This window comes from Sus scrofa, chromosome 9, assembly GCF_054392235.1.
Source record: "Sus scrofa isolate SSC_HxYL_T2T_F1_AM1 chromosome 9, Sscrofa_HxYL_maternal_Yorkshire_Landrace_v2.0, whole genome shotgun sequence".
Lineage (NCBI taxonomy): Eukaryota > Metazoa > Chordata > Mammalia > Artiodactyla > Suidae > Sus > Sus scrofa.
In genome coordinates, this window is record NC_139391.1 from 788,682 (window position 1) to 810,844 (window position 22,163).

General features: G+C 51.9%; 2 protein-coding genes and 2 non-coding genes across 8 annotated transcripts in view; 1 reads left to right on the top strand and 3 right to left on the bottom strand.

Annotated features, from left to right (window-relative positions):
* Nucleotides 1-973: 973 nt before the first annotated feature.
* On the bottom strand, nt 974-3,653 carry RPL27A (ribosomal protein L27a). The gene is made up of 5 exons (NM_001444558.1): nt 3,629-3,653; nt 3,209-3,272; nt 2,749-2,824; nt 2,042-2,216; nt 974-1,153 (listed from the first exon to the last, which is right to left on the bottom strand). Exons 1-5 carry the CDS (start codon nt 3,629-3,631, stop codon nt 1,025-1,027), a joined length of 447 nt encoding a protein of 148 aa, NP_001431487.1. The 5' UTR covers nt 3,632-3,653; the 3' UTR covers nt 974-1,024.
* Nucleotides 1,262-1,390, bottom strand: LOC146399641 (small nucleolar RNA SNORA3/SNORA45 family). The gene has a single exon (XR_014816953.1). It is a non-coding gene; the product is annotated as a small nucleolar RNA SNORA3/SNORA45 family (small nucleolar RNA).
* Nucleotides 2,459-2,588, bottom strand: LOC146399642 (small nucleolar RNA SNORA3/SNORA45 family). Its single transcript, XR_014816954.1, has one exon. It is a non-coding gene; the product is annotated as a small nucleolar RNA SNORA3/SNORA45 family (small nucleolar RNA).
* Nucleotides 3,654-3,762: 109 nt separating the features above from the next.
* Nucleotides 3,763-22,163, top strand: part of TRIM66 (tripartite motif containing 66) — a 60,940-nt gene continuing 42,539 nt past the window's right edge. For 2 of the 5 annotated variants that reach the window (XM_084974777.1, XM_084974778.1), the window contains exon 1: nt 3,763-6,233. The gene's annotated coding sequence lies outside the window, so the exon portion shown is untranslated. The remainder of the gene's footprint in view (nt 6,234-22,163) is intronic. The other 3 variants (XM_084974770.1, XM_021062260.2, XM_084974771.1) reach the window with 3 other exon arrangements.

The following is a 22,163-nucleotide window of genomic DNA, read 5'->3' on the forward strand; positions in this document are numbered from 1 at the left end:
GGTTATCCTGTCACAGTTCTCAGCCCATTGACGATTCCAAAGAACCCACAGAACAACACTGAAGCCACCCTTCACCAAACCAACCCAGACTGTTAGTAGGCTTTAAGTGTCCATCTTAGTTAACTAGTTCTTTGGTTGAGGTTCTAACCTAAAAGTTTTATTTTGGGTCAAAAAGAGTTCCTAACGGTGGGGGGCGGGGGCGGGAAGTACAGCTATAGCAGATTATAATTTAGGAGATCTAAGAGGGTCCCATGTGCATAAATTTTGGCTTTGCCTCCTTGGTTTTGTAGGCAATACAAACTTTGGAAAAAACTGGTTTCTGGTCTTCGGCATTTCCCAAATTTTTCTACTAGAAACTTCAGACTGGAAGGAAAATCATTAACATTTCAAGACTTCTATCACAGGGATCCAGAAGCCCTGACAAGTGCTTTTTAGAATTCAAATTCTGATGTGTAAAAGCCCTCGTTTAGAATTCAGATTGCTGAGCAGCACTGCCAAGACTCTAGATTATGACCAGATGGTTTGGTCTGAAGCGCGGAAGCCAGGTGCAAGAACCTCGGATTGAGGAAATAAGACCACTTCTAACCCCATGGCCTGTTGCTTCCAATGTGACCCAACGAAGTCTTGCGAAGATCATGCCCGATCGGAACTGAGTTTTCCCTTTGAGCTCCATGGAACAACAGTTAAGGGAACGTCTGTTCCTTATTTGTTGCAAGTTCAGAGCACACGATGCCAACAGGCCTTTTATCTCTATCACATACACATGATCAACAGGTTACCACTCGCTTTATAAATGAAAAGGCTCGTATTAGGTAACTGGCCAAGGCCTCTGAGCACTGGTGCTCTCTCCCATTCTTTCTTAGGAGAGTAGGCACAAGAGGCCAGGTTCTCACACCCTCACTCCCAGAACCTGGTAGGTGGGTTCCTGCTGTACTGGGAAGGAGGCAGAGGGGCAAAGAACCTACACTCAGACTACAAGAGAAAAGCACTTGTCAACATTTAATGAGTTTCCCACCATGTGGTTTCAAGCTACCAGGACACAGGCCCCCCCAACACCCTTAATCTTCTCTTCAGCTCGTCTGCTGAAAAATTTGGCCTTCACGATGACAGGCTGCTTTGGGAGCTTTCCCTTCCCCAGAACTTTGTAGTAACCCTGGAAGAACAGAGAAAAGGGTTTATGACGCACCATGACAGTCACCAACTCTGTGATGGGTACGAAGAAAGACGCCTGCTAACCCACTCCATCCAGGAAGCGCCAAGGGCATGTTTCTGATCTGGGCACTCCCGGGGGCACTGACTGCCCTCGCCAGTGAATCGAGACCAGCAGATTCTCTCCGAGGACTGTAGCACACCAGGACAAGGACTGTCGGGATGTGACTCTAGTCTCGGGCAAAGCTCCTCTCTCTTCCAGCAAGGCTCCAAGTCCTGGTCATCAACATCGCTCAGAGAATGTTAAATACGCAAAAAAGAGAATTTTAAAACTACCGAAAGCCCCCCGCAAGGTTCTGACTACCTCCATACCCCTGGGGGTTTAAGGCCGACACAAGGGCCAGAACGCCCAAAGCTTTTCAAAAATGCTTCTTTGGAAGGAAGGGAGGGGAAATCTCTTCAGATAATGTAGGGCCTTGAAAAATGACTGAACACATTCGGGTTTTATTCTGCGAAAAACAGAAGGATGCAGATCTGTGCCTCAGGCAGGCTGGTGTAAAGAGACCAGAGACAGCTCACTGCCTTTACCACCAGTGGTGCAGCTGAGAAACCCACACCGACCGGGGCACTGACAGGAACAAAATCAATGACTGGAAAAACACTCAAGTGAAAATGAAGTAAAAGACCAAGCAAGTGGAAGGATTACTCTTCGAATGTTTTGCGTGAGTCATAATTGAACAACAGTTCAACTTGGAACAGTGATTCACCTGTGGCAATTCCACCAAAAGGTAGAACAGGTAGCTGGGTATAGACTTAAAGTGGGAGATCAAGCAGGTTTGTTTGTTTGGTTTTTTGGAGAGGCAAGGGCCCATTTAATGCTCAACCTACTTACCGATCGCACCACGTCAATGATAGGAGCAGCTCCGGTCTTGTTCTTGGCAGCATTTATCCGTGTCTGCTCACTGACCAAGGTCCACAATTTATCGAGGTTGACAGTTGGGCAGAAGCTCTGGTTCCTCTTTAAGTGGTAATGCCTCATACCAACTTTTCCAAAGTATCCCGGGTGACTGTGAAGCGAAAACAACCATTTTCACAACCTCACTCTCATTAAAAGGCTATGTTCACCATCTTTATGGGTCATCTCCGCACATAACCACAAACAGCGTAGGTTGTTCAATGATGCGAAAAGAGTACCATAGTAGGTACGTCACACACTTCTGTAACAGAGGTCCCCAAACAAATAGGGCAAACACTATCCCATTAACTTGCGGGCCTACGTGGATCTAACAGTTGTGTAAGTCAATTCAATGCATGTCACTAACCTGGTGACTGGCTATGCCACAGGGGGCGCAGCCAGTGAATAAGCTCAGCGGTTACTCTTCGAGGACTCTAGCACACTGAGGCAACAGCGGATACCCAAGCGTGACTCTAGCCTCGAGCTCTCAGTTCCCATGAAATGTCCACAGGATAAAAAGCCAACAACAAGCAAGTTTTGCAAGTAGTCAAAAGCTTGCTTCCCATCAGAGACGTTCCCAGCCACCCTCTGCCCCGACACCCGCGGTTTTCAGTACCGTGAAAGCACACGCTGACAACACTCACTATTTGTCGAAGTTGATCCTGTGGTGATGCATGCCACCCGCATTGCCCCGGCCTCCTGGGTGCTTCCGGTGTTTGCCTGCAGGAGCACACAGCTACATGGCCAACGGTCTCCTCCGAGCGCTTGCAAAAGCGCGCCCGTGCTTCTGTGCCTTTGCTTAGGCTGTTAGCAACCGGCAACACTATCCCTCTAGGCTCCAGGCTAAACACTGCGAAGCAAGGCTTCCCGTCGCAACACTAACGCGGTAATAACTGGCCTTCAACCAATTCAAGACTGAGCCCCGCTCAATCTGCAGGCCCCCAAATGATATCAAATCCTCTCAAAGCGGAGGGTTTTCAGAGAAAAGGCCAACGGCTAACGATCAAGTTCGATGGGCTCCACCGCACAAAGCTTCACCCACCTCTCTAAGCTCATCTGCCGGGGACAGCCCGAGGCCGGCCAGGACGGGAAACCGGCACTTACCGATGCGGCCGTGGCCGTGGCTCACGTGGCCGCGGAGTTTCCGGGTCTTCCTTAGTCTGGACGGCTGTGTGGGAAAAGGTGCCCGGGGTGAGGCCCTGGGAGGTGGGGCGGGGGCCACGCTTGCCAGCCTGGGAAGGGGCTGGGGCGGGGGTCTGCTCTGCGGCGCCTTCAGCGAAGCTGAGGTCACCGCCTGGTTCTCATCAGGGAGGCGCCCGGGTCCGCGTGTCTCAGGAATCCGGACTCCGGGAAGAACACGCGGCCCCAGGCTCCCCGCCCCGTTCCGGCCGCCCCGGCCGGCGGCCGGACGTGAGCGGCCTGGAGGATGAGGCCAAAGGCGGGAGCAGGTGGCTGGGGGAGCAGGTGAGCAAAGCTCGCGGCCTAGGGTAGCAACCACCCGGACGGACCAGGACAATCACCTACCATGTCGGCGGCCGCGACGCAAGAGGAAGGCCTCGGCAAAGTCTCGCGAGCTATCGGGCCCAGGGGCGGAGCCCACGCCTCACTTCCGGCTCGGGGGGCGGGGCCTGCGAGGGCGCGGATCTCGCGCGATTACAGGTCTTGCCGTTTTCGCATCCGGGGGTTGAGCTCGCCGTCGCAGAGCTGTTCCGGGGGCGGCGGCGGGGCCGGGAGCCCTGCGCGGTGCAGTGAGTGCGCTGGCGCTCGCAGGCTGAGCTGTGCCGCCGGGGGCGGGGCTTGAGGGCTGCGGTGCGCGCCGCGGGCGGGAAAGCCGCCGGGGCCGCCGGTCTCAGCTCCCCGCCGACCGCCGCAGCCCTGAGCAGTCCCGCGGGTCTCGCTCTGGTTTTGGTGGCTGGCTCGGGCCGGGCGTAGCGGCCGCTTGGCTTGTCCCCTGGCCGCGTGAGGAGCCACTTTTGGCCTTCGGTGCCCACCGGGTCCTCACCTCGCGGCGTATGGAGCGTCCCAGGTCAGGGGTAGTCGGAGCTGTGGCCGCCAGCCTGCACCACGGCCGCAGCAAGGCCGGCCTTTAACCCGCTGAGCGGGCCCAGGGCCGAACCCGCGTCCTCACGGACGCCAGTCGGGTTCGTTAGCCTCGCTCTGGTCCTTTTAGGCTCCGTTTTTGATGTCTCGCCCACCTTCCCGGGCCTGCGCGCCCACGCTCTCGGTCTTCCTCGCTCCTTCGCCCTTGTGCCTGGTCCTGGCCTTGTCCTCGCTTTGAACAGCCTCAGTTCAGGGACCTCTGCGCTTGCTCGCGTTAAGGTCCTGTATTCTCCAGACCCTGTAGATTTTCCGCCGCTCTCTTGTAATTTTCACTGGCACCTACTGGGCGCGCCTGTGAGCCCCTCCTCTTCTGGACAGAGAACCCCCGCTCAGTCTGGACCCAAAGTGAGCGTCCCCTCTTGGAAAACTGACCCATCCGGTCACGGTTGCTCACATGCCCCCACTGGGCCTCCTCAAAAATCTAGGGCGTGGCTCTTAGAGAATCTTGATCTGCGTTTGTCTTTCCTGCTGGACCAAACTCCTCAAAGACTGGAGGATTATTTTCTTTTTACCCATGTACTCCCAGCTCCCGGCATGTAGTACATGTTCAACAAATGATCGTTAACTAAAGTGGAGGGGGCACCCTTCCCGTGTTAAGTCTCAACCAGTGTTCAGGATCACAGTCCATCAGTTAGTCTGTGTGTGTGTGTGTGGTTTCTGTGCCTTGTTCTGTAAAGCTAAAATACTGCTTAGCTAAAATATCCTAAATTCTCCCTGTCTCTCTTTCCTACCCTTGCTCCTTCCTTTTCAGCCAAGTTCACCCAAAGAGCAGTCAACAAATCCTGTGCATTTGCTAGTTTCCTGTTCATCCTTTAATCCATCACAGTCTAGCCCTCAGTCCCATTATTGTAATTAAAGTGCTCCTACCAAAGTCATCAATTAACCAAACTCCAAACTGCATGGACTCTTCTCCATAGCACTTGTACTCTGTCTTAACCCATTTGACTTCTTTTTCTAGAGCACCTCTTGCATTTTTCCTACCAGTCTTCCTTTCAGGTTCTTCTGCCTTTGTCCACCGTTTAACTGTTGGTATTCTTCAGCCGTCTGTGCTTGCCCCTGTTAAGGTTTCGTAGTATGCGGTCTCTCCGGCGAGCTCATCTTGGGTGGCTTCCGTCTTCATCTGTGTTGCTGACTCCACAGTCGTATTCACTTAATTACGGGCTAGTTTCCCTCCGACATTCCGAGGGATGTCAGGGAGATGGAAAAAATTATCCTGAGCATCCTTTTCTCTAACACACTGTCACCAAGTCCTTTTTTAGCCCTCTTGGCACTCCTTCGTGAAGGCCCTTCTCACATCGCTTCTCTGGGGTTCAGCGCCCTCCTGTGATCACCCTGCCTGCACTCCCCCCTCCAGCCCCTCCGTCCTTCACGCCTCTGCCAGGTTCATCTTCCCCAGCCACGACTCTCATGCTTTCACTTACTTCATCAACAAGTTCAGGAGCCCCAGCTGGCCCCAGAGAACAGCACAGACTCCCCTCCACTTTCCGACACAGGTTTTCTACTGCAGCCAAACTTGAGCCATCCCTGCTGCCCTTCCTCCTGTGAGGTCCCGTTTCTCATGCCAGCTATACTCCCCTTCCTCACCAGAGGTCCTGAAGCTTCCTCTCCTTCTTCAGAGACCCACCTTATCCCCTCCCAGTGCCCAGCTATAATAGCCGAACACAGGCTGCAGTTTCCAGAGTGCATGTGCCTCAGGGGTCCGCACCCCCAGCCCCGGGTGCAGGGCACCGAGGCCCAGCAGGTTGCCTGGCTGCCAGGCGCCAGGGCTGCTGAGACAGAGCCGGGCCTGGTCTCTGTCCCTCCAGGTCTCCTGCCCTTTCCTCAGTGACCACACGCCCTCTGACCTCACAGTGCTGGGGCCTTCATCGGGCCTGGAGCCCTTCGTCCCATGCTGCCTGTCGCCAGCAGAAAGAGGGGCCTGGGGCATCGGGGGCAAGGCCTGAGAAGAGGTCACCCTCCATCCGGCATCAGGAGCGGCCCGTGCGTGCGCGAGCGGTGAGCGGAGCTCCCTGGACACGGCCCCGAGGAGGTGAGCCGGGCAGAGCGTGGGCAAGGAAAGGTCACCCCCGGTGTCCAGCACGGAGGGGCTGCAGCCAGGACCGGGGCTGCGGGGGCCGGGGGCCGGGGCTCTGCCGCAGGGGCGTCGGCCGGCTGGCTTCTCGGCGCGCGGGCCCGTCCTCTGCCGACCAGCGCCCCGCGTCGGGTTCTGGGCTCGCTTGACCTTCGTCTCCTCGGCGGCTTGACCTCGGGCCAGGGAAGTGCCCTGGACGGCTCTCTGCCCCGGCTTTCCGCGCAGCCCCTCTGCTTCACTGGGCAGCCACGTGGCTGGGAGCGAGGCTCCGTGGGCCTGGTCGGGGCGGTCGGCTTCCCGCCGTCAGCGGCTCTGAGCGGGCGGGCGAGCAAGCGAAGCGGGTCCTCCCTCTGCAGAGGCGAGCAGGGGCCGCCGTGAGGCTCCGGGTGACCCGTCCTGCCTGCTGTGGTCCTGGACGGCACCTCCGAGGGCCGCGCTCTCAGTGACACCTCTTCTGAAGTAGAGGGTGTGCCTGTGGCATCTCAGCCCTCTGGGCGCCCCCAGGGAGTCAGGGCCTCAGCGGACACCCGTGCCACCAGCGGACGCGGGCGGGTGTGTGCGCACTGAGCTTTCTGCACCCCCGGGGCCCTCTCCAGGTGGCCTTGTGCTCACACTCCCTTGCTCTCCTCTCTGGGTCCCTGAGTCACCAGCTGTCCTGCAGCAGCAGCACCACGGTGTCCCCGGGCTTGTTTTCTTGCCGTCCGTCCTCAGATGTGGGCACTTGGAAATACCACGTTGCTTTCCTTTTCAAGTAGAGGATGGTTAGTTTAAGATAAGAAGAGTCAGGATGTCTTTTCTAAGTGGGAATTTGAGAAAAACTCAGAAAGCCAGATTTATTTCAGAAAGAATTTTAGGAGTCATGCGTAATAGAAAAGACAGTAAAGTATTAAAAAAAATTTTGAAAAAAAAAATCGAGACGTCTCAGGTCGTCGTGCCCACTGTGCTGCTTTCGTGTCTAGGTGGGACCTTCCGGTGTCCCTGCACGTGGAGACACAGCTGTCTGCAGAGCCGGCGGCCGGGCATGCAAACCCCTTTGTATTCTGCTTTTCATTTAGGGTCGTTGTATTTTTCTGTGTCACTACCCAGTGTTCGTGATGATTCTTCTTAACCGCCAGCCCAAGAATCCTTTATCTTAAGTGTGTACTATAATTTCCTCTGCTCTTTTCTCATTTCTTTTCGTGTGTTGTTCTCATTGTGTTCTTTGCTGTTGGAGAAAATGATGCAGTGAACGTTTGTGTATATATAGCTTTTTCCTTCTCCTGTTGAATAGCTTGTCTGGGTTAAATTCCCAAGAGTGAGATTGCTGTGTTATAGGGTGTGAACATTTTTATGATTCATTTTATGTTGCTATATATATGTACACTTTTTTTTATGAATGGATTGTATCAGTTTATGCACCAGCAGCATGTATAGTTTCCAATTTCAACTACACCAGACTTAGGGAGTTTTTTGTTCGTTCTGTTTTTGCGTTTGTCAGTAGTTTTTCATATATAGCAATATGGACCACACAGCGTTTTTTTCAGTATAAAGTAAAAATAATGTAATTCAAGGACTAGGAGGCCTTCCTTTCTGTATTGGATAGAATTTTAAAAACATCTCACAGTGCTGTGTGGCAAGTGCATTTCTTGCAGCTTTGTTGGAAGCCGGAATGGAAAACCTTGCTGCCGCTAAACTCAGAATAGCAAGATGGGAGGCGTGCCAGGATCTTTGAGAGCAGTTTATCCAAGAGCACAGCAAGGAGGGGTTTACATACTTGGGTTTAATTTAATTTCAGCTGATATGATTAGCGGCAAGAACACAGGAACTTGTGCTCCTTTCCTACCGCGTTTCCACTAATGATCTTGAACAGAGGTCGTATTCTCGTTGAGTCTTAGTTTTCTTGTCAATATAATGAAAAAATTCCGAGGCTCATTTGCTCATTTGAGAAATGTTTATTGAGACGATGTGGTGTTCCGGCGGCATGTGTGCTGCCTAGAAGATGCTTAGTTCCGGCGGCGTGTGTGCACACACAGGACAGTGAGAGAAGGAACCTCATGGCAAACAAGAAAGACAGAGTCCTATCCTAGGACTGAGTCTAAAACAGTGAACAAGGGACCAAGTAAATAGTCAGTCATATCCCGCATGGCCTAGCGGGGAGCAGGTACTCTCTCGTTACCTGGTGTCTCTCTCCTTTTTCCCCAAAAATGTGTGCTTTTTGGGAATTTGTTCTGTGCCACCCATACAAATAATCTTTCCGACATTGCTCCCAGCGTGGCGCGGAGTGGCCTGCCCTGGCATCCCTTGGCGAGGTTACGGACGCCCAGCGAATGTCTGCCTCCTCTCACTTCGGGGGCGGATGTCAAAGAAGGCGGCATCCGCAAGGTCTCGCACCTTCCAGACCTTGTCTTGAAGTTTCACGTACTTTTTATTTATGTTTTTGTCTTTTTAGGGCCGCACTCACGGCATAGGGAGGTTCCCAGGCCAGGGGTCGAATTGGAGCTGTTGCCACTGGCCTACAGCACAGCCACAGCAGCGCCTGATCTGAGCCGCATCTGTGACCTGCACCACAGCTCTCAGCAACGCCAGATCCTGAACCCGCTGAGTGAGGCCAGGGATCGAACCCGCGACCTCATGGTTCCTCGTCACATTCGTTCCTGCTGCACCACGACGGGAACTCCTGATGTTTCATTTAGTTCGAGTCTCTTCGTGGCTTAAACCACAACTCACACACTGATTGCTGGTGTATTTTATTTGACTCATGCTGTTTCTTATCGTTTTTTAAAAAATTTAATTGGTTTCTAAGGTTTTCAATTAAATAAAAATCTGGATTTTGGCAGCGATACGCTAAGACTTGGCAACCCTGGACCCACATTCCTTTAGGCGGGCTCTGCGCTCTATGGGGCTGGCCCCGTAGGCCCGAGAACGTGCCGCCCCGGCTTCAGTGCCTCCCGCCGAACTGTCCCCTTCACTGGTGCAGGTCCGTGGAAGCGGGACGGAGAGCAAGGAGCCCGTCGTGGGGAAGGTGAAAGGGGCTGGAGAGAGACGCCTGCCTCCCGCAGCCTCCAGGCAGCGGCTCACTGCTGTGCCTTTGACGCAGCCTTGGCCTCGGAGACCGACGTCCATTGCTCGTCTGAGACGGAGGCGAACCCCGTTTCTCCACGTTCTCGCCCCGTGAAGTGCCCACGGGTTGGGAAAGCCACGGCCCTCCTTAGACGCCCCGCAGAGCCGCTCAGGGTCTCTTGCCACAGTTCCCAGGTTCTTAAGGCCTGTGAGGGGTTCCACGAGGTCAGACCAACTTTCACAGGACTTCTGGGGTGTCCTTGGCCCTGTAAGTGGGTTGACGCCTGCACTGCGGGTGCCGAAGCCCGAGGCAGAGACGCGGCGTAAAACTGCTGCTGGGAGTGTGCTCTTCGTGACCCGGCCTCTGCCGGCAAAGAGGAGGAAAGGGAGTCAGTTGCCCTGAAGGCGGCTCATTTGTGTTGAATCTCAGCCCTTGACTACGAGTCTTTTTAATGTTCCGTGTAAAGAAATTGAAAGTAATGCAAAAAGCACCACTGCGACTTAGCCAAGTAAGGGGCTGCAGTTGTCTGCGTCGCGCACTGCACTGGCTTTTTTTTTTTTTTTTTGTAGACTACTGGTTTTATTTAAAAGAACAACTGACAGAAAACTGATTATTTAGGCTGGAGCATTTGACAGATATTTTTCTCAAAAAAAGAAGTGAGCCTATCACTTCGGGGAAGAAACCTGACAGTATCTGTTGCCAGTGATAAAATCTGAGTTTGCAAAGCAAAAATTAGAACTCTGGTAGCGTTAGAGCTGCCTCTGCGCGTTCGACGACTTCATGACAGTGAAAGGGTTTTCCGATGCAATTAGAGGTGCTATTGAAGAGTGTGGGTTTTTTCTATAATGAAAAGTCAATATTCGGAGCAGGGAGTTCCTGTTGTGGCTCAACAGTCGTGAGCCCAACTAAGATCCGTGAGGATGTGGGTTCGATCCTTGATCTCGCTCATTGGGTTAAGGATCTGGTATTATGGTGAGCTGTGGTGTAGACTGCAGATGTGGCTTGGATCCTGCATTGCTGTACCTGTGGCGTAGGCTGGCAGCTGTAGCTCTGATTTGACCCCTAGCCTCGGAACTTCCATAGACCCTGGTTGCGCCCTCCCCGCCAAAAAAGGACAAAAAAAGTATTTGGAGCATCTGCATAAATCACGAACCAATCTTTCCCAAATCCCCAAAGCGTGGTGTTTTTAAAACGATGCCTCGGTGACAGAGCAGTTCACAGTGTGTGGCCGACCAGTGGATGGCGGCGTAACAGAGTAATTTAAGCTCAGTGGTGGAGTTTCAGATTCCCCATTACACCCGACCTTTAAGAAACTAACGCTTGTTGAGGCTTGGTCTAGTATCCAAGAAAATCCACAATTGTCTGATAAGACTATCACAATATTCTGGTTTTTCCAGCTGTGTGGCCATGTGAGGCTGGATCCTCTTCACATGCTGTAAGCACAGCAGCGTGTAACTAGCCGGCGGGCCCCAGAGGCAGGTTTGGGAAGCCACAGGTGATGTTGTCCTTTCGTAAGCCAGACGTCGAGGTTGGCAGAAAGGGAAAAACAGTGTCACTGTTCTCACTAAGTGTATTGTTTGGAAGTAATTAATTTTTCCTGGAAAGTCTGTTACTCATGTAGACATGTAATACATTTATCGTTGTTAATGAATTAACATGTGAAAGTCGTCTCCGTTTTCCTTTATAATGTGGTAAAGGGCCGTAGGTATAACCCACATAAACCGAATCTCCTGGGGGTCCTCAGTAATTCAGCCACGGAAAGGGGTCTAAGACCAAGAAGCCTGCCGTCTCCCAGTGGAATGACGTGCACTCGGCCACGTCCCCACCTGCCAAGCGGCCGTCCTCTCACCTGCACGTGGCTGCTCTCGGGGGTGACGTCTGAGCCTCAGGATCAGTTAGAGGGGAAAGCCCACCATCACTTTATTTCGTGGCATCTTGCTGGGGGGTCCCCACGAAGCCTGACCTCGCCTGGCCCTGTCACCCTTTTCTCTTAATGGGCTTTGCTCTCAAAGACGGCAAACTGAAGTGAGAGTTCTCTCAAAGTGGCATAATTACAGAGCTCCAGATTTGAAGTAGATGGTTTTTGTTTTGATTCTTAAACACATACAGATATAAAACTCGGTGCTCTCTTTCTGCTTTTGTACAATGACTACGAATGCAGTTTATAAATGATAAAAACTAAAGCAATCAGATTAAGGACATGAATTTCATTTGCCCATGATGTGTTGCTACGTGGAGTTGGCACTGCAGCTTAGGGTGGCGTGGCCCACGGTGATGGCCCAGTTTCCCCACCACCTTCGTCTGGTCTGAGTGCCGTGAAGCTGCCGTCGTCGTGTGCCGCCATGTCAGTTAGGTTTTTTGTGGCAGAAATGCATCATTTACGTATTGTCTGCTCCTTTCTCTTTTCATTAGCCTGAGACAAAGTAATACTACTTGGTGGGAACAGGATCTTAAAAATCATTCTTCAAAAAAGGAAAGAATTTATTTTTTCTGTTACAGTTGGTTTACGGTCTTCTGTCAATTTTCTACTGTACAGCAAGGTGACCCAGTCACACATACATGTATACATTCTTTTTTTTTCACATTGTCATGCTCCCTCATAAGTGACTAGACACAGTCCCCAGTGCTACACAGCAGGATCTCATTGCTCATCCATTCCAAAGGCAATAGTTTGCATCTGTTAACCCCGAGCTCCCATCCATCCCACTCTCTCCCCCTCCCCCTTGGCAACCACAAGTCTGTTCTCCAAGTCCACGACTATCTTTTCTGTGGAAAGGTTCCTTTGTGCCGTATATTAGATTCCAGATGTAAGTGATATCATATGGTGTTTGTCTGACTTACTTCACTCAGTATGAGAGTCTCTAGTTCCATCCATGTTGCTGCAGATGGCATTATTTTGTTCTTTTTTATGGCTGGGTAGTATTCCACTGTATGTATGTATATATTAGTATATATATACATATATATATAAGATGTAGTATTCCACATCTTCCTAATCCAATCGTGTGTCGATGGACATTTAGGCTGTTTCCATGTCTTGGCTATTGTGAACAGTGCTGCGATGAACACGCAGGGGCATGTGTCTCTTTTAAAGGAAAGTTTTGTCTGGATGTATGCCCAAGAGTGGGATTGCTGGGTCCTATGGTAGTTCTAGGTATAGTTTTCCGAGGCATCTCCATACTGTTTCCCACAGTGGTTGCACCAATTTACCTTCCCACCAGCAGTGCAGGAGGGTTCCCTTTTCTCCACAGCCCCTCCAGCACTTGTTATTTGTGGACTTATTAATGATGGCCATTCTGACTGGCGTGAGGTGGTATCTCGTGGTGGTTTTGATTTGCATTTCTCTAATAATCAGGGATGTTGAGCGTGTTTTCATGTGCTTGTTGGCCATCTGTATGTCTTCTTTGGAGAAATGTCTATTCAGGTCTTTTGCCCATTTTTCAGTTGGGTCTTTAGCTGTAGACTTGTGTAAGTTGTTTGTATATTTTAGAAATGAAGCCCTTGTCAGTTGCATCCTTTGAAATGATTTTCTCCCATTCTGTAAGTTGTCTTTTTGGTTTCTTTCGGGTTTCCTTTGCTGTGCAAAAGCCTGTCAGTCTAATGAGGTCCCATTGTTTTATTTTTGCTTTGATTTCTGTTGCCTTGGGAGACTGACCTGAGAAAACATTTGTAAGGCTGATGTCAGAGAATGTTCTGCCTACGTTCTCTTCTGGGAGTTTAGGATCTTAAGTTCTTACCACTGCCTCCAAATCTCATCGCGGTGGATGTACAGATGATCCGGAATATTTATACTTTAAAGAAGACTTTTATCAGAATGAAACACTAGTTTAAAAAAAAACTGTTGGAGCAAACACATAAGGACGTGTGTGTGGCTCTCACCTTGAGGAACACTTCAGCGCGGAGTCTGGAATCAGATTAACTTGGATTTGGATTTGAATTTGAACTCTGCTATTTACCATCTGTCTTTGTATAGTTACCCAGCCTCTCTGAACCTCAGTTTCCCCCGCCTGTCTCTGATAGTTTTATGAAATTTTAAATGTATCACAATCCCTGTCTCCGAGGGTAATTGTGAGCAGGATGCCAATGAGGTATACGGAGCACCTGGCATAAACTCGGCATTTAATGAATTTCCTTCTCTTTTCAAAATGACGTTGTGAATCGAGCTTGTCCATTGGTAAAAAGAGGCACAACGTTTGCAAACAAACCTTGTAAGAAGCACACAGCCCAGCAGACCCTCCAGGCTTTGTTTTCGACAGCGGAGATGCTGGGCTCGCTGGGGCCCACGTGAGAGGTGGTCTGCCCTGTTGGGGGGCGCGGCCCTCCCGTTCTGGGGGGGGCATAGCCTGGACTTCTGCGGCCTTTGTCTCTGAGTCCCTCTGGCCTGCCCAGGACCATCCCCCTCCCCAAAGAAAGAAACTGCTCTGCTTTGGCTTCGCTCGCAGGGAGTGGGGCTGGCTCACTCTCCACGCTGCTTTACGCCGCAGGATGGCCGTGGGAAAAAGCCGTGCTCCCAGGCGGGTGCAGGGCCACAGCCGTGGGCGCGAGCTGGACTGGGCGGCCCCGGTTGACCAGAAACACAGACGTGGACAGATGGAGGCTGTGGTATGAGCAGCAGGACCTCCCAGATGTAGGTGCCCAGCTTCTTCCCATCCCCGCTTGCTCTGTAATGACTGCTTCTGGAGCTTGCCCCGGGGCTGGGGCAGGTTGCCAAGGCTCTGGGGACTGTCCCTGTGCCAGACACAAGTCCCCTCGTTCTGCAGAGCAAGTCTCTCCCCATTTCGTAGGAACTGAATTTCAGGCGTAGAAAGAATCAGAACTTAAAAGCCCGAGGGCGGAGCTCCCTTTGGCTCAGCAGTCATGAACCTGACTAGTAGCCATGAGGATGTGGGTTCCATCCCTGGCCTCGGCCAGCAGGTTAAGGATCCGGTGTTGCTGTGAGCTGTGGTGTAGGTCACAGACGCAGCTCTGTTTCGACCCCTGGCCTGGGAACTTCCATAAGCCACAGGTGTGCTCCTAAAAAGAAAAAGAAAAAGAAATTAAAAAATAAATAAATGCCCAAGGGATAGTCATTGCCGAAAGCAACTCTTTGGGGAACCTGTGAGACAAAGCAAATCCTCTTGACACTGACTGTATCTGTCTTGTAAGCTGGGATTTTTCATGTCTGGGATTTCCTTAAATTGGTGCCAGACTAAGAAACGTGGAAAGGTTTTGACTCAAGGTCTGGCCAGTGCCGCAGAAGGAAAGGACGTGTCCTGGCCCGCTGACCTCTGTGGCAGCGGCAGAAGGGCCGGGCTCCTAGGGTCACCCGGGAGCGGAAAGAGCAGGCTCAGCCTGACTCGGGAACCATCCGCTGTCTTGGCTGCTGCCTGGCCGGGAAGCGCTTGCGTCTTGCTCCTGAATGTCTGGTTTCCTAGGAAGCAACCTCGCTGAGGCCCGGGAAAGCCTCGGAGATGTGAACCAGGCCCCTTCAATTCAGTTTCTAGATAGGCCATGCATGTGCGTCAGTGAACTTGTAGGATGAGAAAGCCAAGTGAGTCGACAGCATTTAGAAACAGCAGCATCTTTGTTTTGTGGTCCGCAGTATTTTCAAAGTGATTTGCAGCACACGTCTTTGAGGCATTACAGTCTTGCGGTTGTCTTTAGATTTGAATTTTGAGGCCTCTAAACCCTGGGGCAAGCTATCTAACCTCTCCAAGTCTCTATTGAGAGTTTGGAGCACAGAACAGATATGGTCTATTTTGATTTTTTAAAATTAGCATGTGATTTTTAAACTTAATTCTTCCCTAAGCTTTTAATTTTAATTTATAAATTGTACCCTATTTGTAAATGTGGCAAATTTAACAACCACTTTTAAAGGACTTTTCATTAATAGTTGAACATACTTACAGTTAATATTTGCTCTTACAAAGTAAAATTTTAAAAATAATTGTCTAGCAAATAAGCAGTCTTAAGTACTTAAAGAACTCTTGAAAATACAGTAAGTTAAACTTATAAATACGGTGAACCTTAAATGTGTCTTAGAAGTTCTAGCACTGTTGGGTTATTTTCTGGAATGTGTAAAGGAGACCACAGTCAACAGTAAAGAAAACGAACAACCCAATTAAGAAATGGGCAAAGGCCTTGCCTGGACGTCTCTCCACACGAGATACTCACGTGCCCAGTGAGCAGGTGAAAAAACGTTTCCTGTTACTAGTATTTAGGGAACTGCAAATCAGAGCCACACTGAGAAACCGCCTCTCATCTGTCAGGATGGTTACATCAAAAAAAAGAGCAGAGGAATTCCCTGGTGGCCTAGTGGTTGAGGTTCTGGCATTGTCACCGTGTGGCTTGGGTCACTGCTGTGGTGCAAGTTTGACCCCTGGCCCTGGAATTTCTGTGTGCCACAGATGCAAACACAAAACCGAAGAACCCCAAGTGTCCGTGAGGATGTGGAGAAGTTGGCATCCTGTGCACTGCTGGTGGCAGTATAAAATGGTGCAGACTCTGGAAACAGTACAGTGGTTCCCCAACAAACTTAAAACTCAGATGACCAGCAGTTCTGCTTCTGGGTGTATAACCAACATAATTAAAAGCAGGGGCTAGAAGAGATACTTTATGCCCATGTTCATAGCAGCATTATTTGCAACGGGCCAAAGGCGGAACCAACCCGAGCATCCACGGACAGGTGCGCGGGTGAGCGGGGTGGCCCTGTGGCCTAACCACACCTGGATGCTATTCAGCCTGAGGAGGGAGGACCCGCGACACAGCCGCGGCGTCACAGCCGCGGCGTCACAGCCGCAGCGTGAGCGACCTTGAGAACCTCCTGCGAAGTGAGGTAAGCCAGTCACAGAAATGCAGAGAGTCTGCGACTCTGCTTACATGAGTTCTGTAAGGCAGCCAAGTTTATAGAGACAGCAAGGGGCTGCCAGGGGCTGGGGCTGGGGGGGAGGGGGAATGAGGAGTTGTTTCTTGGTACAGTTTTAGTTTTGCCCTTTTTAATCAGATTTTTTGTTGTTGTCTGGTTGTTGAGTAGTTTGAGTTCTTTACATATTCTAGATACGAGGTCCTTATTAGATAAATGATTCACCCGTATTTCCTCCCATTCCATGGGGTGCCTTTTTGTTTTGTTGACAATGTCCTGTCAATGTGATGACATTTGAAATGTTGATGAAGTCCAGCTTACCTGTTTTTTCCTTTTGTTGCCTGTGCTTTTGGTGTCATATCCAGGAAATTATTGCCAAATCCATTGTCATGAAGCTTTCCCCTAAGTTTTCTTCTGAGAGTTCCAACTCTTAGGTTTAGCTCTTTGCTCTCGCTTATGTTTTTAACATGAACTAATTATGTATGTTTGACTCTAAAATCTGAAAGTTAGGCGTTCCCATTGTGGTGTAGTGGAAACAAATCCGACGAGGAACCATGAGGTTGCTGGTTCAACCCTGGCCTCGCTCAGTGGGTTAAGGATCCGGCATTGCCATGAGTGGTGGTGTAGGTTGCACACGCAGCTCAGATCCCAGGTCGCTACGGCTGTGGTGCAGGCCGGCAGCTGTACAGCTGTAGCTCCAACTCGACCCCTAGCCTGGGAACCTCCACATGCCGCGGGTGCAGCCCTAAAAAGCAAAATAAATAAATAAATAAAACCAGAAAGTTAAATTCATACTCATGACAGTTTTTAGAATCAGAGTGTTGGCTGCCAAGTTATTCTATATGCAAAGGAGAAGGAAGACCTCAGTTTGGGGTCAGTCTGTCTGAGCATCTGAGTCTGATTCCTAATCTACCTACTGTTTCACCATTGTGGAGCCTGGTGAGTTTTCCTGCCTGTAAAATGAGGGCGATAACAGCAGTGATTAACTTAGAGGATGGTCTTTGTTTTGGCTGCGCCCATGGCACCCAGGAGTTCCCAGGCCAGTGGTTGAACCTGCAGCCACAGCAGTGACAATGCCAGATCCTTAACCACTAGGCCACTAGGGAACTCCTTTTTTTTTTTTTTTTTTTGTCCTTATAGAATTGTTATGAAGATTAAATGACGACATATACACAAAACACCTGTACTGTGCCCAGGACAAGAGACCGAGAGGTGTGGGAAAAAATACCATTATTTAGAACTTGTGAAACTCAAGTGGAAAAAAAATCTCTTCGATGCGAACACGTTTGATGGGGACCCAGAGAGGCAATTTCTTGAATATGCAGCATCTTTCGCTGTTTAGTATGTCCTGTGGTCGGGTCAGGCTCTTGTTATTTTCCATGTTTGCATTTATGGGTCAGAGTGGAATAAGCTTGCTCTGCTGTTGAGAGGGTTTAGGATTCTGTGCTGGTTTGTATTTGTCGGTTTGTGTGTCTGTCTCCTTCACAGGTGGCTGCTGACTTTTATGTGCTGCGGCCACGGCATTTAGGGCACAGCAGTGAAAAGACAGGGCCCTTGCCTGCAGGGGACTCGTATCCCCTTGAAGGACAGGGAACCCAGTGACAGGAAGGCGGGTGTGGTAGGACTGCGAGGAGCAGGCCTCAGAATTGAGGCCAAGGAACGACACCTTGGGAGGGTCTCCCCACCTGGGGGCCGGTGGGTGGCGGTTGCTCGCGGAATGTTTTCGGAAGGACTAAACGAGCCGACGATGAAGAGCGGAGCTGTCACCTCTCTCTGGCCGTTCTCGTGAGCTGCCGGCACCCGAACTTGGATTTCTGGCCAGTGATTTGAGGAGCCACGCTTTGGGAGTCCGGGTCTTTAGAAAGAGCTTTTAGCACTGCTGCTGCATCCAGCAGGGTCGGAGCACAGACTTGCTGAAAGGCTTACCCTCTTTCTGCCAATCTGATCTGGGGTTTTCAAATGTTGAATACGGAAACAGGTAGGGGTTGGCAAGGAAGATGAGAGAGGCTGAAGAGCAAGTAAGTTCCTGGCATCGATGCCTCTCGTCAGGCGGGGCCACACTGCGTGGGGTTGGATTGACTTCCGTGAATCTGGGCCTCCTGGTTGCTGAGAATATAAGAGGGACTGCCTGAGCTCGGGGTCTGTGCGGCTGGTTTTCAGCTCGGCCCTTTCAGCGGAGCCTCCCAGGCCTGTGTGTTTGCCGCGGGCTCTGCATGGGAAAGGGCAGGAGGTGGCATCTTCTCCTTCAGCGGGCTGTGCCTTTCATTCCTGCAGTTCTGCAGCCCAGCCCGGAAGCTGACACCGGCCGGGAGCCTAAGTGAGCAGTTACTGAACAGACGGTTTAATCCGCAGAGACGCCCCATGGCTCTTGCCTGGAGGGGAGCCTTCTTTCCCTTAGGTCAGCGCCCTCCCTGTTTGCCAAGGTGGGAGGCGCAGGACACCCCGGCTTGGCAGGCAGTGGACTGAGGGCTCACGCCTGTGTTATCGTCCCTGAACTTTGCAGCAACCCTGTAAGGCCGGTGTTGTTCCCATTTTATGCACGAAACCCTGGGGAGTGCGGTGCGCAGTGTCTGAGGTCACCCAGCTGCGAAGCGTCGGGTCAGCTCAAGTCAGACTCGGGTTCACGCGTCTTCAGGGCTTGTGATCTCTGCTCTGGAGCACTTTGCTTGAGGAGAGGTTCTGTGCTCACCAGGAGTCACGGAACTGACGGAGACTCTTCGAAGAAAGAAGCAACTCTGCAGCCTGAGCCAAATCTTTCGTTAATGCCTCCACGGCCTATCGACGGCTCTCTCCAACTAGGAAATGGGTTAGCATCGTGCCGTTGGCTCTCAGGAGATCGGCTCGACAAGGTTTTTGAAAGCTCGTGATGGAGACCAAGCCTAAGCGGTAGCGGGCTGAGCACACAGCGTCCTGGCCCGGCTCTGGGGTGACAGAGCGGCGGGCTGCAGGAAGGCTGGGTGTTGGAGCTGGGTCTACTCAGCCAGTGAGACTGGCTGCCTGGGACGGTTTGCTTTGAAGCCTATTTGGAAATGGCCCCAGAGCAGATTCTCTCCGGAAAGCTGTCCATTGAGTCCCCAAGTAATAACTTTAAATAAATGTAACAAGCTCTGAGGGAAGCTGGCCTGCCTGAAGCTGTTTACCATGTGCTGGAGCCGTCTTCAAAATTCCCAGGGCTCTCATGGTTCTACTTATTGTTTTAGGGAGAAAGGCAATTAATTGGATATTTCCTTCCCCACATAAGCCAGAGGAACATGATTCTTTCCCTTCAGACTAAAAGGCACATTTCAGATGGCACACCCTGCTTCTGAGGTGCGAATTCCAGAAGCTCTGTTTAGCGGCCTGCTTGTCCCCACGTCCCTGCGAATGCTGCCGCCTGCATGTGAGCAGAGCCCTCGTCTGGAAGCCACGGGCCCTGGCGCTCGGTCCGGACTCCAGCACGAGCTGGCGGGGCGATCCCAGGTCCTCTCCGGGACCAGCTCTGAAGAGCTCCAGGAGCACGAAATAGCCAACATAGCTTCCTGTTTCTGAAGCTAGTGACAGGTGACAGCATATCCCTTGAAAACGACAGAGGCTGAGAGGGGGGGCAGTCTCTGTCCCTCAGTGGGCAGGCCTTGGGGCTTTGGGAAGATCCGAAGAGAGGGGCCTGATGCAAGATGCTACAACCTCGGAGTCAGAGAGGGAAATGACACGTATCCTAGTGAGCAGCTCAGCTGGTGGGGCTCCAATGGCCTGGGGCGAGAGTGGGAGGCAGGAGGGCGAGACGCCAGCTGCAGGAGCTGGGCAGGCAAGGTGACCGCTGGGTCCTTGCTCCAGGTGCCCAGCCGGGTGTGCCGCCCTCGTCAGGTGCGTTGCGGGCCGTGAGCCACATTTTCCAGGCGGAGGGCAGGCTGCCGAGCTGGGCCGAGCTGGGTGGCAGCAGGTGCAGAAGCCGGAGCTCCTGAGCCCCATCAGCAGGATGGCGATTTAGCTCGTGAACAGTTTCCTCACCTTAATTGGCTCTCTAGGGCCCTGGGGGTAGCGCTGGTACCTGAGACAGTACCCGTTGCTGGGAGAGCAATTCCCCAGGTGATGAGAAGGAGGCAGGCTGTGTTGGGGGGATGCGCTGGCTGCTCCCAGCCTCCGGGGAGGGCTGTAGCCAGGGAGGGAGTTCAAGGTAGATGCAATTGAAGGGCAGGGTCTTCGAGGAGCCCCTTGTCTGCAGGGATGCTCTCATCCAAGGGGGACCAGTCGTGGTGGACTGCTGTGGACGCTGGAGGGCAGGAGAGGCCCTTGGAGGTATCTCTAGCTCCTCATTGTATGAATTCTAGAAAAGTCTAGAATCCTACCGAATGTCACATAACTAGTCACTTCCAGAGTCAGAAGAAATCCAGCTCCCTTGCCTGCCAATCTAGGGCTCGTCTAGGCTTGAGGGACAGTGGGGACTGCAGACCTAGAGGAAAGGGCTACCCCGTGGTCCCTCTACAAGGCCCCGTTGGAAATGGGGGCAGTGGCTTTGCATGCAGTGTGGCAGTGAATCAGTCCTTGGATTGACTCTTGAGGCAGGAAGAGAGGGAGGTGCCATTCTGCCAGGGGAGATGAGCCTGGGTCCATCCTGCCTGTACCTTCTGTGTTCCACTGTGGGTACTTTCTAGGCACAGGAAGCTTATTTCACAGTCAGGTGGTTCCTAGGAGCGTGGGCTCTGAAGGCCGTGGACCGTCCATCTCTAACCACAGCCTATCACCTGGCCCTTACGGCACAGCTTCTGAATCCTGGCTCGGATCTGCTGCCTGCCCTGCCCACAGCCCCGGGGTCCCCTGCCTGGCCTCGCTTCGCCTGCTGTCTATGTAGCTTTTGCTCCCCAGTCCTCTAGCGCCGGTCCTGATCACTCTCTCCTCTCCGGGCCTGCATTTCTGGCTCTCTGAAGGGCTCTTCATTACCTGCAGCTCAAAGCAGATGCCTAGCGTGGGCTTTAAAGCTCTTCCCATTGACCCCAAGATAATTTTAGGGTGTCACCTGTCATTTCTCTCCACGAGCTCGCTTTTATCAGCCGTCCCCCTGGAGGTCTCCTATCCTGACAACTGTGATCCTGTTTGTGACGGTCCCCCTCCTGAAATGCCTGTTCCTTGTTAGTGACCTCCTACCCCAAACCGAAGGTCTGGCTCAGCTGTGGCCCCCCTAGAACTAGAGGTCACAGGGACGGAGGTTGGCTTGGGAATAAGCAGGAGCCCTGTCACCAGAATTGAACCTCAGAGGTTGAGAATAGAGCAAAGTAGCTGTTGCTTTAGCTCAGCAAACCTTTTCTGAAAAGGGATAGACAGGAAGTATTTCTGGCTTTGCGGGTCGTACAGGCTCCATTACAACTACTCCGTGGTGCAACACAAGAGCAATGGTAGACCATACAGAAACGAGCGGGCCTGCGTTGCAGGAATCGTTCCTTTACCAAAACAGATGAGCTCTAGTTTTCTGTTCCTTGATTTAGGCTGTGCCTGGGGAAGTAAGGTGGATTTGAACCTCTGAGGGGCATCAGTTAGGTCTAGCTGCGTAGAAGCTAAGCAGTGCCAGAGCCATATGGAAGGGGACCACAGGTAGGGGACAGGGTCAGGGCGAGGCGCAGGGCAGAGTGGGAAGGGGAACGGAAGGGAATTAATTTTGGTTGGAATATAGGATCGTTTGGAGGAGAGACGTAGGAACTCTGTTTGGAAAGGAAATTCAGGGCCAGATTTTCTTTCCAAGTAAAAGAGTCTTGACCAGTTTAGACATGAGGAGCCACTGGAGGTCAGGGGGGTGTAATCAGATCCGAATGTTTGAAGAGTCACTCCGGCTTGCTGGGAAGAAGGGTCGGAGCAAACAGGACAGGATGCAGGAAGACCTGCCGGGTTGCTGTGGTCCAGGCCACCGGCTCCAGAGCTAGTACGGGTCTGGACGCCTAAGAATCACTTGGGGAGAAATTCCTGGTCCAGCACCCACACCCAAGAGATTTGGATTTGGTAGATTTAGGGTTTCCAGCTAACCCGCCAGCTTGGCACG

Excerpts from the sequence above, each read along its gene's own strand:
- RPL27A (NM_001444558.1), bottom strand. Across the intron at positions 2,825-3,208 it reads CCACGGCCACGGCCGCATCG|GCAAACACCGGAAGCACCCA; the intron begins GTAAGTGCCGGT and ends GTGCTCCTGCAG. Across the intron at positions 2,217-2,748 it reads AGGATCAACTTCGACAAATA|TCACCCGGGATACTTTGGAA; the intron begins GTGAGTGTTGTC and ends TTCGCTTCACAG.